This window comes from Parasteatoda tepidariorum, chromosome 9, assembly GCF_982258835.1.
Source record: "Parasteatoda tepidariorum strain Cologne lab strain chromosome 9, Ptep-v5.0, whole genome shotgun sequence".
In the NCBI taxonomy this organism is placed as follows: Eukaryota; Metazoa; Arthropoda; class Arachnida; order Araneae; family Theridiidae; genus Parasteatoda; species Parasteatoda tepidariorum.
In genome coordinates, this window is record NC_141763.1 from 96,422,021 (window position 1) to 96,449,337 (window position 27,317).

A 27,317-nucleotide genomic window follows, 5' to 3' on the forward strand; every position below is an offset into this window, starting at 1 on the left:
TCATCCTCATAGCTCTTCATCTTCTACTATCAAGAAAATCAAGAAACTCAAACTGTATCAGATATTTCTAAAGTCATGAAGAAAAAAAGTTATTTTATTTAATAACAATTATGTATTTTTAATTTGTGTTTTATCAAAAGGTTATCGGTGTTAATTTTAAACAATGAAGGTTGTTGTTGTAGTTCATTTATGTCGCACTAGAGCTGCACAATGGGCTATTGGTGACTGTCTGGGAAACATCCCTGAGGATGATCCGAAGACATGCCATCCCAATTTTGATCTTCTGCAGAGGGGGTGGTGTTAGTGAGAGCTTAATTTGAGCAATGATACGTAGGAAACAGGTATCAACTAAAAATATTTATTTGATGTAAATAAGAATAAAATGGAAATTACGAATGAATGACATGAGCGTCTGAACGACGCGGTGTTTGTAAACAGACTGATCAGATGAGTCTCGGCGTTGCCAGATTCAGTGTCTGAAAGTTTCAGTAGAGTTGAGTGATATTCTTACAGGTGGCACCCCCGCTTCGGTAGCCTGACGATCTACACGCGAAGTCGAGGACTTTACGGTAGAACAGTTTAACGAGGACCAATACCGCACATCCTCGGTCCCTATGCAGACTAATCCAGGTGATCACCCACCCGCAAACTGACCGCAGCCAGTGAGACTTGACTTCGGTGATCTGCTGGGAACCGCGTCTTAATGATCAGTCCACCGCGGGACTAAACAATGAAGGTTATGCATTGCATTTACAATTGGATAAAGTTTATTTTATAGCAGGGCTCGAAAAACCGCCCGTCCTCGGCGGTCAAAAATTCCCCGCGGACAACAAGTTTCTCGAATCCAGCTTCCGCGCGGACGGCCATTTTCCCATTAATGTTCGTGATTCATTTTCAATTTTTGTTATCTTACAAGAGTTTAGCACCTCACTTCTATGACCCTTTAGTCTCGAAATACAGCAACATGCTGCGCATTGTGGAACTGATGTTTTCTCTGTCTGGGAGTACTGCAGCGGTTGAAAGGGACTTTTCAGCAATGAACTTACAAAGAAACACATTACTTACTGGTCTTAAACAAGAAGCGTTAAACGCATTTATGAACATCTACCTAAATGGAAAACCTCTTTCACATTTCTGTGCAGAAACCTCTGTAAATAATTGGCTTGATGGTGGAACTGGCAAACGTCATGTTTGATTCATTTAAAAAACGCAGTACCATCGGATAAATTGACATGATAATTGACAGATAACTTAATCTTTGTTATTTAAATTATTTCATCAAAGAAATAAATTATTTCATGATAGAAATACTAGGTTTTACTATTAGTAACGTAGTATTTCTTTTATTACTATATAATGTAATCCTAGTATTTGTAATCCTAGTAACTACTAATTCATTATGCAATTTATATAAATGTTTGTAATAAATAAGAGAAAATAATATTTTTATTTATTTAGAAGCGACGGGCTAGTTTCAAAGGAGGACGGGTACATTGTTGGACAAGCCGTCCTCGGGGACGGGTAAAATTTCGAGCCCTGTTTTATAGTGTTTTGTTTTTCAATAAAATTATTATGGTGTGAATTAGTTACCACTGTAGTCATCACTGTAGTCATCACGATTAGTCATCACTGTAGTGCAGTGTTTCCCAAAGTGTGGTACGCGTACCCCCAGGGGTACGGGAACAGTTTAGCGGTGATACGCGCTCTTATGCGAAATATCTTGCAACAAACGAAATTTTCAAAAAAAATTTATTTAAAAACAAATCTAGACAAGAAAATTTACGTATTTTTATATAGGCTATTTTTTTTTTCAGTTAACAGTTAATAATTAGTGGTGTCAACAGGTAGTTGTGATTTGTAACTTTTGTGCATTTTTTATAGTAAAAAATACATTCATTTTTTTTATTAGGGTTACACAGCGTTACGAAAAATTTAAAAAAGGTACACAAAATTCATAAGTTTGGGAAACACTGCTGTAGAGTGTAATTTTTTCTACGACTTAGTAATAAATAGAGCCCGGATTTTGATGACCTAAAAAATCTCAATTAATGCCCTTAAAAAGTGTCAAAAATGCCCTTATGAACTGCAAAATATGCCCTTAGAAGTGCAAAAAATGCCCTTAAAATGCGAAAATTGCGTTAAAAATGCCTTATGACATGACTTAAATAGAAGTAAAAATATTGAACTAAAACAATGTTTTACTCTTCAAAATTATTATGAGTCGTTTCAAAATATATGAAGCAATGCAATACTTGTTATACGTTCATTAAAGTTCGACAAATATGTTTTATATCCAAAAATAACAAAAAAAGGAAAATATATTGACTCCAAAACATTTTCATTTTGTAAAGAAACTTAAATGATTATAACAACTTCCATCTCATAATATTACTAAATATCAGAATTACAGTGGATTATTAAATTTTTTCTTTAATATTTTGAAATGTAAAGAGCGTCTCTTGTCTGAAAGCAAATTTTTATACCAGGAGAAGCTTCTTTCAACGTCTACTGATGTTATTGGTGCGTACTTGAAAAGGACGGTCACACTTACTGACAATTGTTCAATTTGAAAAGATGTTGCTTCACCTGTTAATATCCTAGAAATTTTCTTCATTGTTTGGAAGCCAGTGTAATAATAAAAAATTAGAAAAAATAATGAAAATTAGAAAAATTTAACAAAAAATTTAAAAAATGCTTTAAAATGCAAAATACGCCCCAAAATTTTAAAGAAAATGCCCTATAAATCTCAAAAAATGCTCTAAAGGACAAAGAATGTCCAAAAATGCAAAAAATGCAAAAAAATGCAAATGTCATCAAAATCCGGGCCTTAGTAATAAATCTTCAACATTTAAAAAAATTTTATTTGTCAGGTATGATATTTGTATTGATAAAATTTTAAAAAGTGTAACGTTAACAAATCTTTATAAGTGTGATGAGAACGGTTGAATATATTTAAAATTTGATTATTTTAATCAGTCGGTTTGATAGTGGAAGCAAATTTTCTTTCAACGCTGATTTTAAAGTTTATCTCCAAATTGTAAGTATTTTAATTTCAGAAATTTTCACATGATTATTCATTTGAAACGTAAGACAAAAAGTTTGCTTTCTTATTTTCATCATGTTTAGAATAATATAATTGTCAAATAATTCTAATTGTAAAAATTCCAACGCTGAATAAAATTTAAATGTAGAAAATTTTCACATGATTATTCATTTGAAATTTGAGACAAAAAGTTTGCTTTTTCATTTTTATCATGTTTAAAATAATATAATTGTAAAAATTTCTCTGACTTTAAGCTGAATAACATTTACATTTTAATAAAATTCCCAATCAATGTAGAAAAGAATGATGCTTAAACTTTCATTTGAAAGGTTTGTATATTCCTTGAGAAAACATGTTGTAAGACATTTACATATAATGATATGTTTGTTTTTACTATGTTATAATGCATAATCTCTTTTCATCGAAATACCAAAAATGGAATTTATTGATTTTGAACAAAAGTTTTGTGATAGCAACATTCTCAAAAACTATCTGATAGTAGTCAAACTTTTATCACTAGTAAAAAAAGATGCTATGTTTTTTCGTCTATTCTTGCGTGCAATTAAATGTTAGTGCAAATTTAATTTTAATAAAATACAAAACTTACGACTTTTTTTTTGTTTCAAAATTTGAATTTTACCTAAATTTTTGACTAAAATTGTTGGTTATCGAAACGTTAAAAATTTCTGATGTGCCAATTTTGCACTGGCACAGCAGAAATTATTTTTTTGTTACAAAAAGTAATTGACAAAATTTTTAATTAAAATTCTTAAGGGCTTTCCTGGTTGCACTCCCTCGTAAGTATTTTTTCATTTAATATCAGTGAAAAATTTGTGCAAGTAAATAATTTGAATATTTTTACATTTTCTTTGTTTCGATTATTACAAAAAATAACAAGTTAAAAATTTGAAATATTATTCAATTTTAATATTTTTGGAAGTGAATGACAAAATTATAAAGGTAAATTCTCAACTCAAATCAGATGTAAATTTAACTTTAATTATGTAGTGTGGTTTTTATAATATAATTTCAGAATATAAATAATGAATGTTAATTTGGAAATTACAAATTACTTAAGTTACGACTTTTATACAGTATGTTTTTCAAAATTAACAAATTTAATTCAGATTTTGATAAAATAGACTCATTTCTAAACGAAAAATTAAGAATACATTTTAAAATTTAAGACTTGAAAATTATTAATGACTCATCAGAAAGCTCGTTGTATGAGGAAAAGAAAAAAACAGCAATAAAAGTTGTAATATAGTATTTCTTAAATAAATTTGAAATAATCAAAAAAATCAGCTGAACATAAGATATACTTTAGAGTAAAATGGATGGTAGCAGAATTCTCTAATATAATTTTATTTACTATTTCTGTATTGCTAAGTAAATAATGCATAGAATGACATTATAAAACTACTGTTCTATGTTTTACTGCTTCACAGCAATACAGAAAAATAATCAAAATTATATCGCTGAATTATTCTACTACCATCCAAATCTTCCTCTTGCTTACTCCAAAAAATAAAAAGCAACGCAAGATAAAATCAGAAAATACAAGATCTAATACTATATAGCGTTAAAACTAATGCAAAAGAATATTAAGGTGAACGCTAGATAATATTAGTTTGCATAGAATCTAATATTATGTAATGCAGAGCAAACAGCGACCTGTTGCATCTTTTTAACATTAGAAGTTGTGCAAGATAACGTTAGATTTTACCGGTTTTCTGATATTATCTAATATTAGGTGCTACTTGGGTTATTGTTTTCAATTAAGGAAAATATGTCTGCTAGGAATAATTAATGGTTAAGGTTTCAAAGTCCTGGAAATTAAAGTTTTCGCTTCGTTTTTCATTTGGAACAATTTTGTATGTCCAAAAAAGCCTCAAACCGCTTCAAAATAAGTTCAAATGTTTCTTGGGAATTAAAGAATTTCTCGAAATTCACACCAGTAACGTTACTTTTGTTTCTGGTTTCGTCTTTCGGCTGCAGCGCCGACATTAACAATTTAATTTGTTCAACTAATTGATAGATGGAGTCTTCCATTTAAAAAAAGTAATAAATTGTCCTACCTGGAGCAGTCTTCAAGAGCAAAAAATTTCCCAAGTAGCACAAAAACATCGAACTATATCGTGGCCGCTCCTATCAATATTTTGAACGCGGAGGAATATAGATACTGTGAGCAAGTTATTGAATGAATTCCGTCAATAAAACTTTAAAATGATTCCAAAATTAATATATATATAAGGAGTACAGAACACTCTACATCACAGAATCAAGATGTTCATAATTATGCATTTCATTGAATTTCAATAATTGTAGTAAAAGACTGGATTGTACAATATAATATTTTTCTGTCATGTTTTTGTCATACATTAAGAAAGTAGTCATACATCATGAAAAATTTGCATGTTTTAATATTTACAAAACTATATTTAGTTTATGCATTAGTAAATGTATATAGTTTTCACAATTACTTTAATTTTTTTGTTAATTAACTTGGTGTTTTTATAAAATTCTTAATCATTTTATTAGCATTAAGAGCACATTTATAAAACTGCACATTCTCTTGTATTTGTTATTTTAGTGACTAAGATGTTTAACTATGTGTTAGAAAATAAAGATGAGAACAAATAGTTAAGAAAGGAAATGAAAGCTCATCAAATTCAGCTCTCTGAAAAAGAGAAAGATAATTCAACATCTGTTCTCTTAGAATTACCAAGATGTATTGAGTTCCCGCTTTCTTCGGATGCTGATCGTAATCAATTAGAGGAAAAGTTGAAAGAAGATAAGAATTTACAGTCTGCGCTTGTAAGTGAACTTAGTGTAATTATTTTCATGATTGAGTTATGCAATAGTATTATAATCATTCCCAATTTTTTTTCTTCACAGAAAGCCTTTTATTAAAAACGGAGCTATTATTATTATGATCAAAAAAATTGCAATTGCTCCTTGGCATATCAGAAGGAACCTTTGCTCTAAAGTAGCTATAGACCAGTGAATCTTAACTTTTTCGAACCTTGCTGTCCCCGTAAAAAGCAAAAAAGAATTCCACCATCTGATTTGTTCCGTACTTGAGGGTGTATGGAGAGAGATTAATAAATGATTATTCTATATAGGACTGGGCAATAAATCGATGTATCTCAAAATATTGATGTAACACATATATCGGCAGGCCGATATAATGACTTTTGTTTCAGATGATGCATCAGAAATCTGATTTGAGCAACTAATTGTGACTTTAATTTTAGGCGATGTATCAGCTGCGGAGTTGTTGATAGCGTCTATTTTACTTTCTTTTTTTTAACAAGTGTGCATATTAAATAATACCTGAAAGTGGGCTAGCTAATAATAATATTTTAATACTCTTTCAGATTAAATTTTAACATAAATTGTTTTGTCTTGTAGCTGTTTGAATAAATTCACAAATTTTTATTTTCAGATTCGGTATTTTGTCTGCATATGCCGGTATTTTGACTGGGGCGAAAAGGAAAAAAGTCATTTGAAAGTTAGTGTACCATCACTAATGTCATTTTGGGTAAAATTGTTAATTAAAATATTATTTATTATTAATATATTTATGTGATATTTTTTTCTTCTTCCAGTTTTTAAATGCTTAAGAAAAAAAAAAGAAAAAAAGTTTTTAATCTGAATAACAATTCCAAATAATAAATCAAAATATTTAGAATTCCTCTCTTTTTGTTCTAAATTTTACAAACATTAATTTGCAGTTAATCCCTAACATTTCTAAGTTTATTCAGGATTTTTCATATATGCACATGCACCACTCACAATTTTTTAATCTGTATAAATATATCTCATCAGTCGATTTTTATCTTTGCAAGCTGTAGTTAAAGGCAGCATTATAAATAAATTTAATTTAAAAATAATGCTAGGAAGAGATTCTCTCTATTTGAAAAATACAAAATTTGTTCCCATGTAAAGGAAACCAAATATTTCAAAAAAAGTTTCAAAAATCCAAACCAAGAAAGTGAGAGAGAGGCTTGAAAAACTTAATTTTCTAAGTCTAACACAGTTGTAGGTCAATAGTTTTTGTATCTGATCACAAAAAAAAAAAGTAATTTTGCAGAAGGAGAAAAAAAAAAACGATTACATCAAAGAATAGAATGCATTTGTATTTATAATAAGTTGGAGTTTTTGTTTAATTATACTTCTAAGTATATGCAATCATAAGTAATCAATATTAGATCTAAATTTTAAAAATAAATCTTATTTTCAACTTCAATACTTTTTCTGTATTCACATTAGTTTAAGAGAATGTTCTTTAATACGTAGAAGTAAAATTGAAAATTAAGAAATACAATTAAAACTCAACTGATAAGCTTTCTATTACAGTATTTTTTGTTAAAGAATTTATTATTTAATCGAAGCATTGCCGCTTAAATGTTCAGACAGTTTTACAAAAGAGTGTCTAATGCAGCATGCCCTCTTTTAATCCTTGTGCCGATTCTCTAAACCCTTCATTCAATTCAGTTCTCAAAGTTTCACTATATATCCATTAATAAATTGTATTTTGTTAGATAGTCTTTCAGTTTTTATTTTTTAAATGTTATTAATATTACTTAATGTAGCTACAGTTCTCAGACGCTTTGAGGCTAAGAGCTTGCGGAAAAATTTAGGAAGGTCCTGGCTGCAGCCACTGATTGGGAAGGACGAAAACCTAAGATAATTTACATGACCATTTCTCTGGACTTGGAGACCCAAGAATGTGTCAATTTGTTTTACTAATTCAAATAAAATATTCATAGCTACTTTTTGTTTTATTCCTATGCATTTACACCTTCTATAATTACAAAGCACGCTCATATCAGAAGGGCAAATTTTATTAAACCCATAATATTATAATATTTTTTGAGTTTTCAGTGCTGTTGTGCAATATATTAAATTACTAATTTTCAGACTGAATCTACAAGTAAAATGTAGTTATCTTAAGACAAGCAAATAGTCTTTGATTTATAAATCATAGTTGAGCTGAAAATAATTATCATGCCTTACATTGATATTCACATCTTACATTCCATCTACAGTGCTCACACTTATTCCTAGTCACCTATTTTACACTTAATTAATTTTTAAGCTTATTACTGCGCAAATCCTAATTATATATATATTACGGTGAATGACCGAAATCTGGTGAATGTCCGATACTCACCGGTGAATGTCAACAATCACCTAGTCGCTTTGGTGAATGTCCGAAATATTTGTTACATTCGATTTTATATGAATTTATTCGTGGACATAATTACATTTATTCGATATTTTAATACTTACTGACGATAGATCAGAAGAAACATCAATGTTTGGAGTATCGGGCCACACATTTACATTTGCCCGGTATACCCTACACCAGGGGTGTCAAACTCGTGGCCCGCAGGCCGCATGCGGCCCGAGATGAACATTTTTGCGGCCCAGTCAATATATCCGACGCAAAGTAAAAATAAAATAGAAATGTGAATTAGAAAGGAAACTAGCATATAAAATTATAATATACTTTATTTATAAACTATTCGGATCATTTTAAATTGTACACGTGAAAATGTAACATTCTAATTGGCTTGCGGATCTGCCCTTCCAGGGATCGTATCAAAAATACGCAGAGAAAATTTCAAATTTCAGAACAGAATTTGAAACAAGGTTTAAAGATTTAAATTTTTTGGAAGTCAAATTTTGTTTGTTTTCTTCGATTTTCTCAATAAATATAGACTCAGTACCCAGTTATATGCAAATGGAAGTGATCGAGATTCAGTGCGACTCAAATATGAAGGCAAAATTCATTGAAGTGGGTGTGCCTAAATTTTACAAATATTTACCGGCAAGGTTTGAAAATACTCGAAAATTCGCATATGAAATTATTTCCATGTTTGGAAGTACTTATCAGTGTGAGCAATTATTTTCTGTTATGAATGGAAATAAATCTCCTGTTCGAAACCGTATTAATAACGCTCACTTTGGATCAATTTTGAAAGTAGTCTCGGCCAATAAAATTTCTCATAGGGAGATATTAGCAGAAAAGAGATGTCAAGTATCAAACAATAATTTAACTTTATATATGTTTATTACAATGTACTATTCAAAATAAAAATATTTATTTCTATGAACATTGATTTTTTTTTTTGTTTTTGCGGCCCACCTAAAGTTAAGCATTGTTTATTTGGCCCAAGTTAGCTTTTGAGTTTTACACCCCTGCCCTACACTGATGTTTTTTGCCACTAGCCCGGTAAAGTGCCACTGCCCGATATACACCAAGTATCGGGCAAATATATACCGGGCAATGGCACTTGACCTTAAAAAACATCAGTGTAGGGTATACCGGGCAGTGGCACTTAACCTTAAAAAAACATTAGTGTAGGGTATACCGGGCAGTGGCACTTAACCTTAAAAAAACATTAGTGTAGGGTATACCGGGCAGTGGCACTTAACCTTAAAAAAACATCAGTGTAGGGTATACCGGGCAGTGGCACTTAACCTTAAAAAAATATTAGTGTAGGGTATACCGGGCTGTGGCACTTAACCTTAAAAAAAACATCAGTGTAGGGTATACCGGGCAGTGGCACTTAACCTTAACTGGCTCGGTATACCCTACACTGATGTCTAATCTATAGTCAGTAAGTATTAAAATATACAATAAATATAAATATCCATATATATATTTCTCTTACACGGCGACAAAAAAAGCCTCATTACAACTCCCCGAATGGCAACGCTAGAAAATCGACCAATGATTGCCGCTAAAAATGTCACATGCCAAATTTAGCTGAGATGGCTCAACATATAGCGCTTTTAAAAACAGAAACTGAAATAACCAGAGAGAGCATAAGCTAAGCAGAAGTGAGTAGTCTGTGTCAATAGATCTCTATTTTAGTATTTTGTCGAAAGCTCTTTTTTTTTCATGAATTTATTTGACGATTTTTGATGTATATCACGAATTTATTTGTTTATGCTGGTTTTTCCATTGCAATTCACTTATTTCAATTTTTAATAGACTTAATTATAGCCAAAATTTTAACCTTTTAAAAGATATATCAGTTTTAGAAATTTTATCTCAAGATTTTATACTATAGCACATTTCTAATAGGTTTAACGAATTACATGGCATTTATTTGAATTCAAATTTATTTTAATGACTTAGTATTTACTAAAAAGATAAAAAAAAATTTTATTAAAAAAATTGAATGATTGTTTTAAATTCTTAGAATTTTGCGCATTTGCCATGTACCCAAGTTAGTAGCGAGCGAAGCGAGCTTATATAAGATTGCGTAGCAATTTTTAGGGGTTGGCCAGCGTCAGCGAGCAGGGGGCGCAGCCCACTAGTATCAAATAAATATAATAATATCAACGAATAAATTAATATAAAATTGGATATAACAAATATTTCGGACATACACCGGCGAGGATCCGAATGTAATGATATATTCGATCTTCCACCTACGTTTTTGGTGTTTCTCCAAATTCACCGTAACATATATATTTGGAAACTGATTAAAAATATTTTTGAGTGCTTTTTTTGTGAAAAATCTGGCTACACGGCTTAAGCTTTGAAAGTATGACTTAAATACTTGTAGATATTTTATTCTAAAGCAATGTTAAAAACAATATGAAATCTTTGCTCACTAGTTTGCAGAATGCTTATTGTCTAGCATGCAAGGAAATGATTAATTTTTTGTTAAATAGGCATAGACTGAGCAGAGTATGTAGCTTTTTTCAAGATATCCTGAACAAATTTTGCACAATATAAATGGAAGGATTTTTTTTATTCATTATAAATCTAATTAATTGAATCTGCAACTGTACAGCCTGGAGCGCAATTAGCAAAATAAAGCAAAATGAAGTACAAAACCCTATAAAAATAATTAACAGATATGTACCTATATCCTACAATACCCAGTGAAAACTTTTTCTTGAATAACGTATCAAAATTATCGATCGGCATTCTGCCACATCTTTAAATGCTTTTTAATATTTGTTTTACGAATAACGTGATGAAAATATTCATCGACATTCTTTTGTATCTGTAAACGCCGTGGAACATGTTTTTTTCAAACTCGACATTCTACGGCGTTATTGAAATATCGATCCATATCAATTTTACAATGTCGTACAATATTAAAAAAATCGGGCGTTTTTACATAGATCGATGTTTCGGAACAGCATCGATCGACGCCGTAAACGAAGTTTTTTCTAGATCAATCGATATTGTGTGCTACTTGGGTTTACCTATCTTCAGCTACTTGCAGTACTTTCGTTCTGAAATGAAACTTTTTCAAGCGATGAAATTTTGTATTAATGGAAAATAAAATTCACCAACTCGTCGCCAATGTACTGTCCCCTAGTGTGGGGGTTTAGGAAATAACATTCTTATACACGCGAGCACTATTTATCAATAATTCACAACATTTAAAATTTAGAATACAGAAAATGCATCTTAACGCAACACTAACAGGTGCGGAATCTAAACTCAAATTTTAAAGAGGGAAAGTCCCAATTCGATGGCGTAGGCGTGATAGTTCGTAAACATAGCCCCGGACGCTGAAATACACGAGATACAGTAGGCAGGCAAGAACAAACAGGTTGTCATTGTCAATTGAAGAAACAATCATCCCTACTATCATCGTTTGTTGTTATCTGAAGGGGGGGGGGCAGTGTCAACAATTCAAGTTTAAAAATAACCATTATCTGGAAGAGCCTAAATCTGCAGTTGGTAGCCAAGAACAAAACAGGTTGCCATTGAAGAAACAGTCATCCTTACTATCATTGCTTGTTGCTATCTGAGGTGGGGGGGGGGTGAACAATTCAAGTTTAAAAATAACCATTCTTATCTGGAAAAACTTATATCTACAGATGGTAGAAAAAAAATTGGTGATGTAGAAACCACAACCTCAGGAATGTGTAGAGGAGAGACCTACTACATTGACTAGCAGTACAAGAATGAATTTGAAAACCACAATGAAAATAAATGAAAGGGTAGATCACTTTATTTCAAAAAACCTTTATTACACTGACTAAATGAATTATTTAAGTTACTCAAAGGCAAATAGAATTACAATTATGTAAAAGATAAGACAATTATGTAAAAGATAAATAAAAAAAAACAATGAAAAAATGTATTACCTAAGTTACAAGATCAAGGTTGTTTACAGTATGAGTGCAATTGTGTTTAGTTAGTGTTCTCTTATCTGAAAAACTCTGATTGCATATAGTACAAGAATAAGGTTTCTCACCAGTATGAGTACGATAGTGTCTAGTTAGTGAACTCTTAATTGAAAAACTCTTATTGCATATACTACAAGAATAAGGTTTCTCACCAGTATGAGTGAGACTGTGCTCATTTAGTGTACTCTTCGCTGAAAAATTCTTATTGCATATACTACAAGAATAAGCTTTCTCTTTAGTATGAGTGCGACTGTGTCTAGTCAGAGTACTCTTCTCTGAAAAATTCTTATTGCATATACTACAAGAAAAAGGTTTCTCCCCTGCATGAGAGCGACTGTGTTTAATTAGATGACACCTTAATGGAAAACTTTTAAAACATATACTACAAGAATAAGGTTTCTCTTTCGCATGAGAGAAAATGTGCACATTCAGACTACTCTTCTGTGAAAAATTCTTATTGCATATACTACAAGAATAAGGTTTCTCCCCTGTATGAGTACGAATGTGTTTAGTCAGATTAGACCTATGTGAAAAATTCTTATTGCATGTACTACAAGAATAAGGTTTCGCACCTGTATGAGAGTGACTGTGCACAGTCAGATAAATCTTCTGTGAAAAATTCTTATTGCATATATTACAAGAATAAGGTTTCTCACCAGTATGAGTACGATTGTGGTTAGTTAGTTGAGACTTTTCTAAAAAATTCTTATTGCATATACTACAAGAATAAGGTTTCTCACCAGTATGAGAGTGACTGTGCACAGTCAGATAAATCTTCTGTGAAAAATTCTTATTGCATATATTACAAGAATAAGGTTTCTCACCAGTATGAGTACGATTGTGGTTAGTTAGTTGATACCTATCTACAAAATTCTTATTGCATATACTACAAGAATAAGGTTTAGGTCTTGCACCTGTATGAGAGTGACTGTGCACAGTCAGATTATACTTCTGTGCAAAACTCTTATTGCATATACTACAAGAATAAGGTTTCTCACCAGTATGGGTAAGATTGTGTTTAGTCAGTTGATACCTATCAAAAAAATTCTTATTGCATATACTACAAGAATAAGGTTTCTCACCTGTATGAGAGCGACTGTGCACTGTCAGATTAATCTTCTGTGAAAAATTCTTATTGCATATACTACAAGAATAAGGTTTCTCACCTGTATGAGAGCGAATGTGCACAGTGCGATTCTTCCGAGAAAAATTCTTATTGCATATAACACAAAAATAAAGTTTCTTATTAGTATTAACATCAAGCCTAAACATGTTACTGTCTGCTAAAGAACTCATATTGTATAAAATGCAACGGTATTAATCTGTATATTACAAATTATAATTTCAAAGATCTAAATATATTGCAATAATAAGATTTTGTAAGAGTGAACTGTCTTAAAGCACGTTAAAATATATTTGTAGAAAAACTTCACTAAAAATTTTACTCAAGTTTATTTCAGGATACTATTGTTGGATATTAATAACTATTACTGGACATTTTAAAAAACTAAAGCAAAAGTAGTACTCAAATTGTTATAAATACATCTAAGTTTTACAATGAAATGAGTATCAGAGTAACTCATAGTAATAAATACATAGCAATAAAAAAATCATAGTAATAAAAAATTCATACAGTATTATAAAAATCCTATTAGGAAATTAAAATGTCTTGCTTTCTCTGTGGCTGGCAGTAGAAACAAATTTTAAGATAACCTATTCTTGGCTATTATCTTTGGTTGTCTTCAAGCACCATGAAATTCACATCAATGCATCCAACTATAAAGAGCAACATTGAGAAAAAAAATTAAATGGCCTAAAATTGAATCAAATTTTTTATGTAACAATTGAATAAAACTTAAATTATGCTAACAGATGCAATAAACTTTTTACAGGTCAAAATTAACAGTTAACACAGGCTATAAGGAGATTAAAAAATTGGCTGCAAGTCCCTACTTTAGACGTCAAAAATACATTGATTATTATTCTTTTAGATAAACTATTCTGAAAATTAATTGTTTGCAACTTGTTTCTTAAAACCATGCAGTACTAAGAATAAAGTTTGTAAGGTTCATCATATTTTGGGAAAGGCTTAAAAAGAAATGCAGTCCGTGGATTGAGATTCGGACAGAAAGTAAAGGTTTATTAACAAAAAGCAAACAAAAGCATACAAATTTAAAAAGAACGCCATCTTGAGGTATAAAAAGAAAAAGACTTCGTAGCAATCCTTCCCTGCTAATGACAACTATCTCCCCCTGCGAGAAGGATTTTAATTTTTAATTCAAATAACAATATACACATAAAAAATATTAATTCTTTTAATATAAATTCCAAATTAAACTTATTTTTTCCAAAGAGAAAATTAACTTCTCAAATGCAACAGCTTTTGTTAAAAAAAATCAGAAAAATATTATTATTAGTATTCTTATAAACAGTTTTTAATATTTTATCTTCAATCATATCTCTGACAAAATGACATTTAAGATTTACATGCCTGGTTTCATTAGAAGATTTACCATTGTTCAACTAGTCAATAGCATGTCCAAGCATGTTCTCAAGCTGTGTCAGTCGCAGCAAATCGTTCAGTTTCACATGTTGTAAGTCCTACACATATTTGTTTTCTACTTTTCCATGTTATAAGAGAATTAACTATCATAATTACACAACCTGAAAAAGAGTTTCCTCCATCTGCGTTGCCCCAACTTGCATCAGCACCACAATTTAAAAAACCGAATTCTTTACTATAAAACATGACTCTTTTGAACCGTTCAAATATTTCAAAACTCTTTTAGCTAAAACATAATGCCTTTTTTTGGGGGTGTTTATAAAATTGTGATAAATAACTAGTTACAAAAGTAATATCTGGTCGGGTTCTATTTGCTAAATATAAAAATTGACCGACGATTTCCTGATAATCAGTCTACTAAATCATCAGTAGGATTAAAACATCTATCTTCACCTTTAATTATAGGAATATTAGTTTTCTTACAATTTTGCAAACCATATTTTTTCATTAAAGTTTCAATGTAATGAGTTTGAGATAAACCAATTCCGTTTTCTTTTGTTGAATTTGAAGAGAAATCTCAATGCCTAAAAATTTTGAATCATTAGTTGTTACTTTTAATTCAAATATTTGTAAGTTTTGAAATGATATCCTTGTATAATTTCGAATTATTGGAAAATATTGCCAAATCATCTACGTATACACAAATTGCGAAAAAATCATTATCATTAATTTTAGTAAATACGCAATTGTCAGATGCAAGTTGAGTGAGACCAATCTTTTTAAGTTCATTTTTAACTTAATATGCCAATTTCTACCAAATTGAGGTAAGCTATAAATACTTTTATTTAACTTGCACACTTTATTTTACCATATTTATCTCACAAAACCTGGAGGTATTTCTATATACAGTTACAGTCGAACCCCGCTATAGCGGTCTCAGTAATGTGTCCACTATAAACGATGGTTCACTATATCCAAATTTTTTGAAAAACATTTTTTGCATAAGACAGTTGAATGATTGAAAATTGTGTTTGCCATTTTACATAAGTTATTGAAAAAATTATTAACAGATAATAAAGAAAAAATTAATGAAAAAAGTACTTACGTCGCTTAAAAATTAGTTTTAATTTCACTTTTTATGAAAAAAATTTGTGATTTTTGATTGAACACAATTTGATTTTAAATAGAGTTCATCAATTTTCTTATCTACAATGTGCAAAGAATGCAAGATTTTTTGATCTACATTTTCTGTAGAAAAAAACAAATTAAGGACATTTATGGCTGATTTTACTTCAGCTATAGATGGTGCTGAAAGTTAATTTTCTTCTTCAACATTTTCTTCTAATAAGTCTTCTCTACTTTCGTTCGTTTGTTTTATTTCACTGACAATGTCATCGGTAGGAGTACCAGAAGTACATACTTCATCATCGCAACATTCAAATTGCTCAATAACGTCCTTAAGGAAAATGTCCACTCCATGTTTTTTTAGCCATAGAGAAATAGGTAAATTTTCTTCCTCATCTTTGGAATCTTTTTCTTCTAAATCCTTTGAAAGACCTGCATGTCGGAAACAGTTGCGGATTGTAGCTGATGTTACTTGCCTCTATGATTTTTCTAGCAAAACTATTGCTTCCAGAAGAGAGATGTTGCATCCTGAGTCCATGTTGTTTTTATCATAGTTATCTAAAATATGCATAACTAATTGCCTCCTATAGTGAAACTTCAGAATAACACCCTGGTCCATGAGTTGCAACACAGAAGTCGTATTTGGTTGTAGAAATACGAGCTTAATACACTTTAAGACTATTTAAATGGAGTGAGCTGTGCAATTGTCTACAAGAACAATTTTACGATTTACTTTTAATAAAACACTGTCCCACTGTCGAAGTTCGTCTTAAAAAAAATGGGAGGTTATCCACGCTTTTTGATTGGCTTTGTAGTTTACGGGCAGTTTTTTTAAAACATTTTTAAAGCACATTGGTTTTTGAGATTTACCTATGACAGTTAGTTTTCGCTTTTCCGAGCCATTCATGTAAGTACAAACAAGAACTGTTATTCTTTCTTTGGAGACTTTCCCATTAGTGCATTTTTCTCCTTTAAATTTTAACGTCTGATTGGAAATCAATTTGTAAAATAGTCCAGCTTCGTCAGGATTAAAAATGTCTTTCTCTTCTTAATTCTGTATAATATTCGGCCACACTTCAGTTTTCCACATCCGTTGCATCAACACTAGCTTCTTCTCCAATAATCTTTCCTGAAGAAATATTATTCCGTTTTTTTTTTTTTTAATCTATCCAGCCATCTATTCGAGCACACAAAATCCTTTTCCTCTATTTTTTCAGCAAACTCATTCGCTTTAATTTGATGCGTAGGTCCGGTCACAGGAAGATTTCTATCTCGCTGAGTGCTGAACCATTTTAACAAAGCTTCTTGTTCCACGCAGTTTTTTCGACGAAACCATATTTTTGTCGTATGTGGCAGTGGCTAGAATTGCACTTCGATTTTTCCAAATGCTCGAAACTGTAGATTTTGACAAGGTAAATTCCTTACACAGTGCCGATTGATTGGTTCCATGTTCAATACGCCTTACAATTTTGACTTTGTCCTCTATCGAAAACGCTTTTCTCTTTAGAGAATTTGCCCTTTTCCCTGCTTTTGAAATAAAAATCTTGTTTCAAATAAATAATGTAAGAATGTGAAGAAAGCAGCTGTTGAAGGAGCTAAATTGTTCCCCTTCTTGATTGTCAAGGGGTGATTTGTAAAGAATATGGTTTGAATAGATAAGAAAATTCCAAAAATTCAGCAGGTGGCTAAGTTAACAAGTTGTAGAGCAAGCTTTATGAAAGGGGGCAAAGAGAGGTTTGCCAGGAAGAGGGAGTATAAGATAAATGTTGTGTTTAACATTTATTACAGCATAGTTAAAAGTGATAAGCATACAGGAGTGAAATATGACACATTGTATGGGAATGCATTCATTTTCAGTCCCAACACCTGCAAGTTTAAAGATGGAGGATTGAAAAAGATAATTAAAGAAATGAAATTTGAGTCCACTATAACCGAATTTCCAAGTTCTCAGCTGTTAACTATAAGTGTTAAAAATAACATTATTCAAATAGGAGTACGGACGGGACCACTAAAAAAGTTCACTACATCCGAGTGTTCACTATAGTGGGGTTCGAATGTATACAGTTTCATCAATGAATAGGCAGTTTTAATATCAAAAAATTTAACTAATAGATCCAATTTTGCTGCTAAAGAATGATTTAACATTTACCACAGGTGAATACGATTTAGAATCAACATTTTTTATTTGATTGAAACCAGCTGCAACCAGTCGCACTTTGTAAATTTTGTTAGTAACGTCATTTTTAATTGTATACACATATTTACTTTTTATTATTTTTTTCCTTCTTAGGCCTCTCAATTAATTCGGAAACCCTATGTTTCTCCATCGAAAGAAGTTCATTTTCCATTGCGAATATTTATTACTATTTATCAACTAGTCATAGAGGAACAGATGATCCTTTCGAAGCTAAGTTTGCGAATATTTTATTTTTTCAGAACGTCTTAAAGCGGAGTAGTTTGTCTATTTTCGATTTGCGAATCGGTACTATCTTGAGACGATTTATGAGAAACAGAATGTTCACTCCTTGATTCGGATGGAGGGGAGTTTTGGGTTTCAGTTTCGATTTGCAGTTGAGATATATTAAACTGGGTGAAATCCTCAATGTTCCATATGCTACAATCATTTTTGTTTGTCAGAAATTTACTTCCTCTTAATGATTCGGTAAATTTCAATTACACTCTCTTCAATTACAATATTTTTATCGACATCATATATTTTATAAGCGCGCCTTTCTCTAGAATAACCGACGAAAATCCCACGTTTTACCGGAAAATCAAATTTATTTCGGAATTGTTTAGGTATATTAGTAATTGTTTATATTTCAAAAAATAAGAAAAGTTCATCCCAGAAAAATCATTCACTAGAACTAAAAAATATCTTGAATTCCCTATTGAATCACAATTTATTGGGCGTGCTAGGTCCGCATGGATTAACTCTAATATAGAATTACTTTGTGCAATAATAATTGCTGGATGACTCTTATGGGTTACTTCACTTATGTCACAAGATTCACAATGGTAATTTTCAAAATCTTTATAATTTATGCAAGGATATTTTGCATTTTAACCATGTATTGTGGATTTAAATGAGAAAGTCTTTTATGCCAAATATTATAAGTATCCAAATTACTTACTTCATAACATTCTAACTCAGAATTATTTACATCATTATAATCAAATGATTTAGGTGAGGTGTTATGAAATGATTCGATTAAAATTTCAAAACGATTGTTTACTTTTATAGCTTTTAAAACTATGCGATTGTCATTACTTGAGATCAAAATATCATTACCATTAGATTCAATTTTATAACCTTTATCAATTAATTTAGATACAGAAATTAAATTGTTTCGTAAATCTGGTTTATATATAACATCCAGTGGCGTACGCAGAATTTTTTCAAGGGGGTGCTCATAATTTTCTGAAGCTACTAAAAGAAATTCGAGTATGTAAAAAAGCACTATTATTTCCCTAATTTAGGCAGTTTTGACTTTTTATTTAGACAACACTGTTTAGTTAAATTTTGATTTGATTTTTTTACGTTTAAGAACATAATGTAATATCTTCTCGCATGTAATATCTTCTGAAAAAAGTCCAATGTCATATGGGTGGGAAGTAACACTTTGAGGGCCACTTTCAATTTCATCAGATTTTGTTATGCTAGAAATGTTTTCTTCTACGGAAGTATCACATTTCTGTACAACAGAAAAACTTACATTGTACTCCGTTCCCCCTTTTATATAATTTTTCACCGCATCTCCAAAATTCTCGAATGGTCTCAAAGACGACAGAACGTCTAAGATTCCAGAATCATCGCATGAAGACCTCGCGAATGACAGCCAGCCTCGAAAAGTATCGCGACTGGCAGAACATAAAGGAGCCAGTCCATAACAGTATCACGTGAATTTGGTTTCAAAAGTACAACCCTATTATAGTAAATGTTTTTTTCAGTATTCTGAGAAATACCGTGAGATAAAAAGATAGGCATAAGGCAAATAATAATATATAGTCTTAAAAAATAATACCCGCAAATTTCTACTAAAATGTTTATTTTTGCCATTTTGTCTGAGCTCAAGGGGGTGTTCAAACCCCTAAACCCCTCCCTTGCGTACGCCACTGATAACATCAAATATTGTTAGATTTTTTCTGCAATTATCGACTGTTGTAGTAGCTTTTACAATACCACAACTTTTAAAAATTAAATTTGACTTGTTACCTGCTAATTGTATCATTCCATTAATATGATTTATCCTTTCAAAAAAGTTTAAATCTCTTACCGTGTGTGAAATAGCATCAGAGTCTAGAATGAAAACAGTTTTGTTTTTACCGGTAGCACTAGAATTTACGCAATGTTCTTGTTCGGGCGTAAGAGCGAAATTTTCACTAAAATGTTTATCTTGACTTGCACAATGAGTGTTATTGTTTTTGGTTTTGCTCATGCCCGATTTATAGTTCGAAAAAGTTCTTTTTTTTTTTTAGATGCTGGGTTTTGATTTCCCTCATTCTTGCTTCGGAAATAGCAGTCTCTAGCTAGGTGATTCGTTTTATGGCAGATGAAACATTTCTTTGTGCTTCGATTTTCATATTTATGTTTTACTCCGAGTGCTTCAGTTCTTCTAGGAATATCACTTTTTAATTTTGATAAGCAACTTCCTTCTTCACTCAGTAATTCTAAAATTTCATCTATTTGTTTTTCACGTTGGGTTTTCAGTTTTCAGGATCTCTCTTATTTTTGAAAACGTTCCTCGTAATCCTCTAACTGTGTAATAAACATGTTTCCTTTCTGAAATTTCCAGTCCCAATGACGAACATTTAGTTTGAAGTCCTCGTGATCTTGCAATATAGTCTGAAACATTTTCATTTTCTTTAATTTCAAGATTTTTTACTTCGCTATTTGCATCGATTTTGCGATCTTCGGTTTTACCAGAATATGATTTGAACTTTTTTCCCATAGAATTTTTGCATTAGTTTTGTTTGCGAACTGAAGACTTAAGTCACCAGAAAGCGAAGTTGAATGTAGGCTACTGTGTCATCATTGTTTAGTGTCCATTGTTCCTGCAACTTTGTATCAAAAACTACATTAAAATTTTTACTCAAATGTCTCAGCATAATGAGTTATAGAGTTACTGTTGGATACTAATAACCATTACTGGATATTATATTTAAAGACTAATGCAAAAGTAGTATTACTAAAATAGTTATAAATACATCTAAGTTTTACAATGGAATGAATATCAGAGTAATTCATAGTAATAAATACATAGCAATAAAAAAAATCATAGTAATAAAAAAAATCATAGTAATAAAAAAAAGCATACAGTATTATTACAGTGCAATAAGGTAATGAAAATGCCTTACTTTCTCTTTGGCGGGCAGTAGAAACAAATTTTAAGATCACTTATTCTTGGCTAATATCTTTGGTTATCTTCAAGCACAATTAAATTCAGAACAATGCATCCCACTATAAACAGCAACATTGAGAAAAAGTCTTAAATGTTCATAAAATTTATTGCATATTAAAATTTCATCAAATTCTTTGCAACCATTAAAATAAGTACTTAATCACGCCAACAGGTACAATAAACTTTTGTACAGGGTAAAATTAACATTCAACACTGGCTATAGGGCGATTACAGGCAACATTCTTATAACCTTAAAAATATACTGCTTAAAGAAAAAATATGGTTTAGAAATATTTATTGTTGTAGCTGTTCATTGCTTTAATTTACTGCTATTGAAATTTTTTTTTACAAAAATTACATAATAAATATTTTTGAATTTTTCCCATCTAAAAAAATGTTCATGTTTAACTTTAGTTACTATGGCTTAAAATATTAAAGAAGAAGTGAAAGTATACAAGAAAAACATTGTTGCTATCATATAAAGTCAATACATATTCATTCAGATGTGCATCTCTTCAGGAGTCAAAAAACGTTGTGTTTTTAAAGAAAAAAAGAAAAAAATGAAAAAAATTTTACATTTACAATAGAAATGGCACAAAACGAATGTGACACAAAGTGATCAAGGAAATAAAAAATAACAATAAGCATTAAAAGTATCAAAATTGGAAATATGTGAGACACATGTGATCATTGTCCTAAAGGGGTTTAAGTTTGAAATATGCATTATGAAATAACATTGTATAAAAAAAAAAAATGATTGAAAAAACTCTCAGGGAAAAAAAAGTGGAATCACGATAGAACGAAGCGTGCTAAAAGTGATTTTTGAATACTAACAAACTGTAGTTACTGCAACCTGAAATTCGAGAAACGTTACAACATCGCATTAATCAAATACGAGTATATAACATTGTATAAATATGAAATTAAATGAAGGCAAAAACTGTTGGGGAAGCAACATTAATTTGCAACATTATCGCACTGAATCGAGTGTGTAAAAAACATTTACTTTAAAGTGAAAAGGCAAGTAGCAATAACATAGTATTAAAAAACCAAAGGAAAGGTCTGAAAAAATTATAAAAACTCACGAGTGCCTAAGGAAAACACTGGAAATAAAACTATAAGAAATCACAATGAATGAGGTTTACATTACATTTCTGGGTTTGTATTTCTGATATTTAATCTGAACTTTTCAAATTTTTATTAAAAATGTATCAAACGTACCTTTCAAAAAATACTAAAATTAATTTTAATTAAAATTTACCTTTTTCTTACATTTTAAGCTGAAAAAAAAAATTACAGGCTAAATAAAAATTTAAGTGTTGTTGTTGTCTTTTGACAAGTGCAGAAAAGTACAAGTCAAAGCAGTTGAGGTCCATGTTGAAGAGGATCGAGGCAACAGAGACTCACAAAAAAAGACACTTCAGAGAAATTTAAGCAAATGAGAATCATAACATAATTTATTTAAATATTATTTTATATTAATTTTACATAAACTTTGTTCTTATAAGAATGGGGATATTGGGTTTTAAAATCATGTGACTATTATTCACAATCATTGATTTAAGAACTCGAAAATAAATTTTGCAATATTGGATTTCTGTATTGTGTAAATGTCTAAAATTGCGTTGCAGGATTTTAGTAGATCCAGTGAATACAAAGTGATAAAGGATTTTAAATTCACGTAAATATGAATCGCGTTATTGATTTGAAAAAAGCGCAAATACAAAATGCTACACTGGATTTTTCAATCACGTGATTAGACTAACAATGAGTAACTCTTAAATCCTATAAATAGGAACATTGATATTTAAAAGTGCGTGAATTTGTATCGCAATGTCAGCGGATTCCGAGGTTTCAAATTAATTGTGAACTTAATTTACACTTTAAATTTTAGATTGAGGCGAAAATTTTGTCGGATTATTAGCTTTGGTTTGCGGAATCCCACAAAATTAAACACATGCTCTGCTCTTAGTTTCTAGACCTGGTGAAATAATACGAAAAACCCAGGATACAATCACCTCTAATGCTAAATGTTTCATATTGTATACAATGCTACATCACTGAGATTTGATAAGGCAATGTTCAAATTGTATTGTTTGAGCTTTAGTCATCGAAAATTGCAGAAGTAACAAGTTGTTTCCAAGAAAAAATATCAGATCAGATTAATGTCTAAATTTTTACAGGAAAAAAAATATACAAATCTAAAAAAAAAGGGAAGAAAAACAAAGAAAATCCCTCTTCGTAAACTAGCAATTAGCAGATAAAAGTATATGTGGCAATATTTGCATTTCTGAAACTGATCTAAGTAAATTTTTATTAAAAATGTATAAAATGAACATAGCAAAAAATTCAAGCTAAATAAAAATTTAAATAAATTAATAACTATAAAATAATTTATTCAATTTGATGTATTGGAGCTTACGGATGCAGTTTTGAAGGCACACAAGGCCATTTAATTGTCCGTGGACACGATAAAAAAATTTATTCAATTATTATTTTATATCTAACAAAAGCACTTACTTTTCTTTTTATTGCAACTTGCAAAAAAAAAAAAAAAAAGATTTAAAATTGCTGATTTTGAAATTTTCAAAAAAAAAAAAAATGTTATAATGAATAAAAAATTTTTTACCAACTTCTTAATACTGAACTGAATTGTACAAACATAATACCGAGTTGTGTTAACATAGAAAAATATCAAGGTTATTCTATGGTGTTCGACATAAAAAAATGAACACAAATTTCTTAGAAAAGCTCTTTTTTAAAATATAAATTAAATTTAAAATCATCTAATTTTAATATCAAATATTTAGTACCTACATCATAACCTATCAAAAACTATTTGTTTAATAGAAAACCACAAGTACAAATGCAGAAAGTTTTTCTGACTGGTACGAATACTGTACCGGCCGCAAGCAAATGTTATAAAAATCGAAATTAAAATATATTAAAATAGTAATAATTTATTAAATTAAATTTAAGATCCCACTCACAAACTTAAGAAATTATCCCTGTAACAGAATCGCAATGGCACGGCAACATTGTTGCTGAACGTTGTAGAGTTCTTGCAGAAAGATTTTTTTTTTGAAAAGTAAAAAAAAATATTACTTTTCTTTAATACAGAAATTTACATGTAATATTTGAATGATGCATTTAGATGATAATTTTTTGAAGCTCTCAATTTACACCTATAGATTGCAAATCGATGTAATGTTTTGATCGTACATTATTGATATCACGTTGATATTTTCGGTACGTTATTGATATCACAAGGATTTTAAATATCTTGGTATATTCCTATTAATAGGGAAAATTCGAATCATGTATATAGTATTTACCTTTAAGGCTATAACTAAATCAAATTTTTGGCAGCTATAGCTATTGATTTCTCCATAATTCTTAAATCTGAAATTAGGAATTCAACAACCAAATCTCGAAACTAAACATTTGAGAAGTACGATTCGTGCAATTTTGTCATCAATCATTTTTTCGGCAATTACTACAGAGGATTTCATGTTTATTTATTTTTTTCATAGTGATGATTATTTACAAAATGCTAAAAAGGAAATAATTTGTGCAAGGGCTCTATATTGTATACTTGAAATCTTCCCTTTTCTTATTATTTTTATTAAAAAATATCATATAGTTGCTTGCCCTTGAGTGGCTACTAATTATAGAACCCTTCTAATTGGTGCCTTTCTGTAAAGTTAATTTTAGTTTCTCGTGATATTGGCGTAGATCATGATCAGAAAACATTTCCGAAAATCTCGCTTTTTAGACATTATCCGTATTTTCTTCAAGAAAACAAAAAATTTACAAAACAAGAGATATTTTATTGTAAAGTAATACCGAAAAATTCATAAAGTACTAAATTTTTTAATGTACTGATTCATACACAACACGAATACTCACTATTCCTTTATGACGAAGATTTTTTTCCTTATTTCAATTGCTTTTTTTTCTTCACACAATTTCAAAATTTAAAAGCAATAAAAATAAACAAACACAAGAATACGACTTTTACTTCTTGTATTTTCCCAAATAAGGATCTGTAAAAGTACAGATCGGTCTCAATCTTACGAGCGACTAAATCAAGCAGTGCATCTGACCCGTTTTCCGTCTGCAAGCTCCATACCGCCTATACTTCCGGGTTACTGTTTCCGTTGTATTTTAAAGCCATATGGCATTATTGTGTTTTGAAATTCTTGCAAACGTGGTATTTGATTACTTATTACTTGTGTTTACAATGCTAAAGGTGTTAACACTAACGTAAGATGGTGCACAGCTTGCAACAAGAACAAACAGTAATAAACAAATCGAAAGAGGCCAAATCAGGACTGCCAAAAAGCGAGTTCTTCAAAATCTAGCAACCATGTCACCTTTTCTAACAATATATCTATAAATAACTAAAGCAAGTTTTCATTTCAAACTAACCAGAATTACTTAATAACATTAATATCTTATGGAATACGGCAGATTTGAGCTCAGAAATTATCCAATTTATTTCTTTAATTGAAAAAAAATTTTCTGTTTGAAAATATCGCCTCGCAGAATAATATGTAGTAAGCAACTGCAAACTTTTTAGCCGGAACTAGACCCAGAAAGCATGTAACCTTACGAAAACCTTGTGTTTTAACTTTATTTTCATTGTCACGAAAAGGTTTGCAGGTAAAAACCTTTTTTCAATGGCGTAAAAATATTGCAATTTCCAACCTTTTGTGAGAATATCACTCAACTCTACTGAAACTTTCAGACACTGAATCTGGCAACACCATCGCCGAGACTCATCTGATCAGTCTGTTTACAAACACCGCGTCGTTCAGACGCTCATGTCATTCATTCGTAATTTCCATTCTATTTTTATTTACATCAAATAAATATTTTCAGTTGATACCTGTTTCCTACGTATCATTGCTCAAATGAAGCTCTCACTAACAGGTCACGGGCCCAGAAATGGAAATACTAATCAACTAAAATGAACATTTAAGAACGAATTCGGAAATCGGAAGTGTTGGAAATAACAGAACAGGACAGTTTCTTTTTCATCACTTGTTCGCTGAAAACACTTCTGACATCGAAAAATGGCTGAAGCAGAAGCAATTAAAGAATTGCAGCAACAAATTGAAGATTTACAGACTCAATTAAATGTTCGAAGAACACCCGTTTCTACGTCAAGTGGGGGACTTCCAGAATCGAAACATCTTGATGGCTCGAACTATTCCGATTGGAAATTTATAATGAAAAATTTCTTAGTTGATGCTGGACTCTGGGGATGCATTGAACCGATAAGAAATGAAGAAATTGATCCAGAATTAGATAGAAGAGCACTGGCAAAAATAAATTTATCGATTAAACCGATAGCGTCAGCAGAAACCAAGAAAGCGAAAACAGCTAAGGAAGCCTGGACGTCATTGCAGAATACCTATGAAGATAAAGGGGTAATTAGAAGAATTGAACTGTATTCATCACTATTTCGAACAAAATATGAAGATTGCTCATCGATGTCAACGTATATTGACAACATAACGAACATCTCGGAACAACTCGAAAGTATCGGAAAGCCACTAGATAGTGAAACTGTTGGCGGAATAATACTTGGAGGACTACCAGAGAAATTCAGACCACTTATTCTAGGAATACAAGGCTCAAATCAAGCCATTACAGTTGATTTTGTCAAAAATTTGCTATTACAAGAAAATGTGAAAGATTTGTGTTCTACATCGACAAATCATTCTGAAAGTGCATTTTATGGAAAATCCCGGAAATTTGCTCATAAATCGAAGAATAAAGACACTAAAAAACCAAGATGCTACAATTGCAATGAATATGGACATTATAGTCATTCCTGTCCAAAACCAAGGAAACAGAACACACGAAAGAAGGTTGAAAACAGAGAAAATACAGCTGGCTTTTTCACATCTGTAGAATCCAACTCTAAAGATAACCTACCTACAGACTGGTATCTGGATTCTGGTTGTAATGCTCATATGACACCGAGAGGGGACTGGATACAAAATTTAAAACCTGGTGGAAACAGGAAAATTTATATAGCCAATGGCAACGTGGTTCC

General features: G+C 30.7%; 1 protein-coding gene across 2 annotated transcripts; it reads right to left on the reverse strand.

Moving 5' to 3' along the window:
* Positions 1-12,024: 12,024 nt before the first annotated feature.
* LOC147804374 (uncharacterized) lies at positions 12,025-25,566 on the reverse strand. Of its 2 annotated transcripts, none has more exons than XM_087152460.1 (3): positions 25,160-25,566; positions 21,207-21,309; positions 12,025-13,996 (listed from the first exon to the last, which is right to left on the reverse strand). In XM_087152460.1, exon 3 carries the CDS (start codon positions 13,514-13,516, stop codon positions 12,179-12,181), a length of 1,338 nt encoding a protein of 445 aa, XP_087008586.1. In that variant the 5' UTR covers positions 13,517-13,996; positions 21,207-21,309; positions 25,160-25,566; the 3' UTR covers positions 12,025-12,178. The 2 variants fall into 2 exon arrangements, with proteins under 2 accessions (XP_087008586.1, XP_087008588.1); XM_087152462.1 differs by lacking the exon at positions 25,160-25,566 and adding an exon at positions 24,586-25,071.
* Positions 25,567-27,317: the final 1,751 nt, after the last annotated feature.

Bases quoted from the DNA above. Each gene is read 5' to 3' on its own strand.
- LOC147804374 (XM_087152460.1), bottom strand. From the start codon at position 13,516: ATGAGTTCTTTAGCAGACAGTAACATGTTTAGGCTTGATGTTAATACT.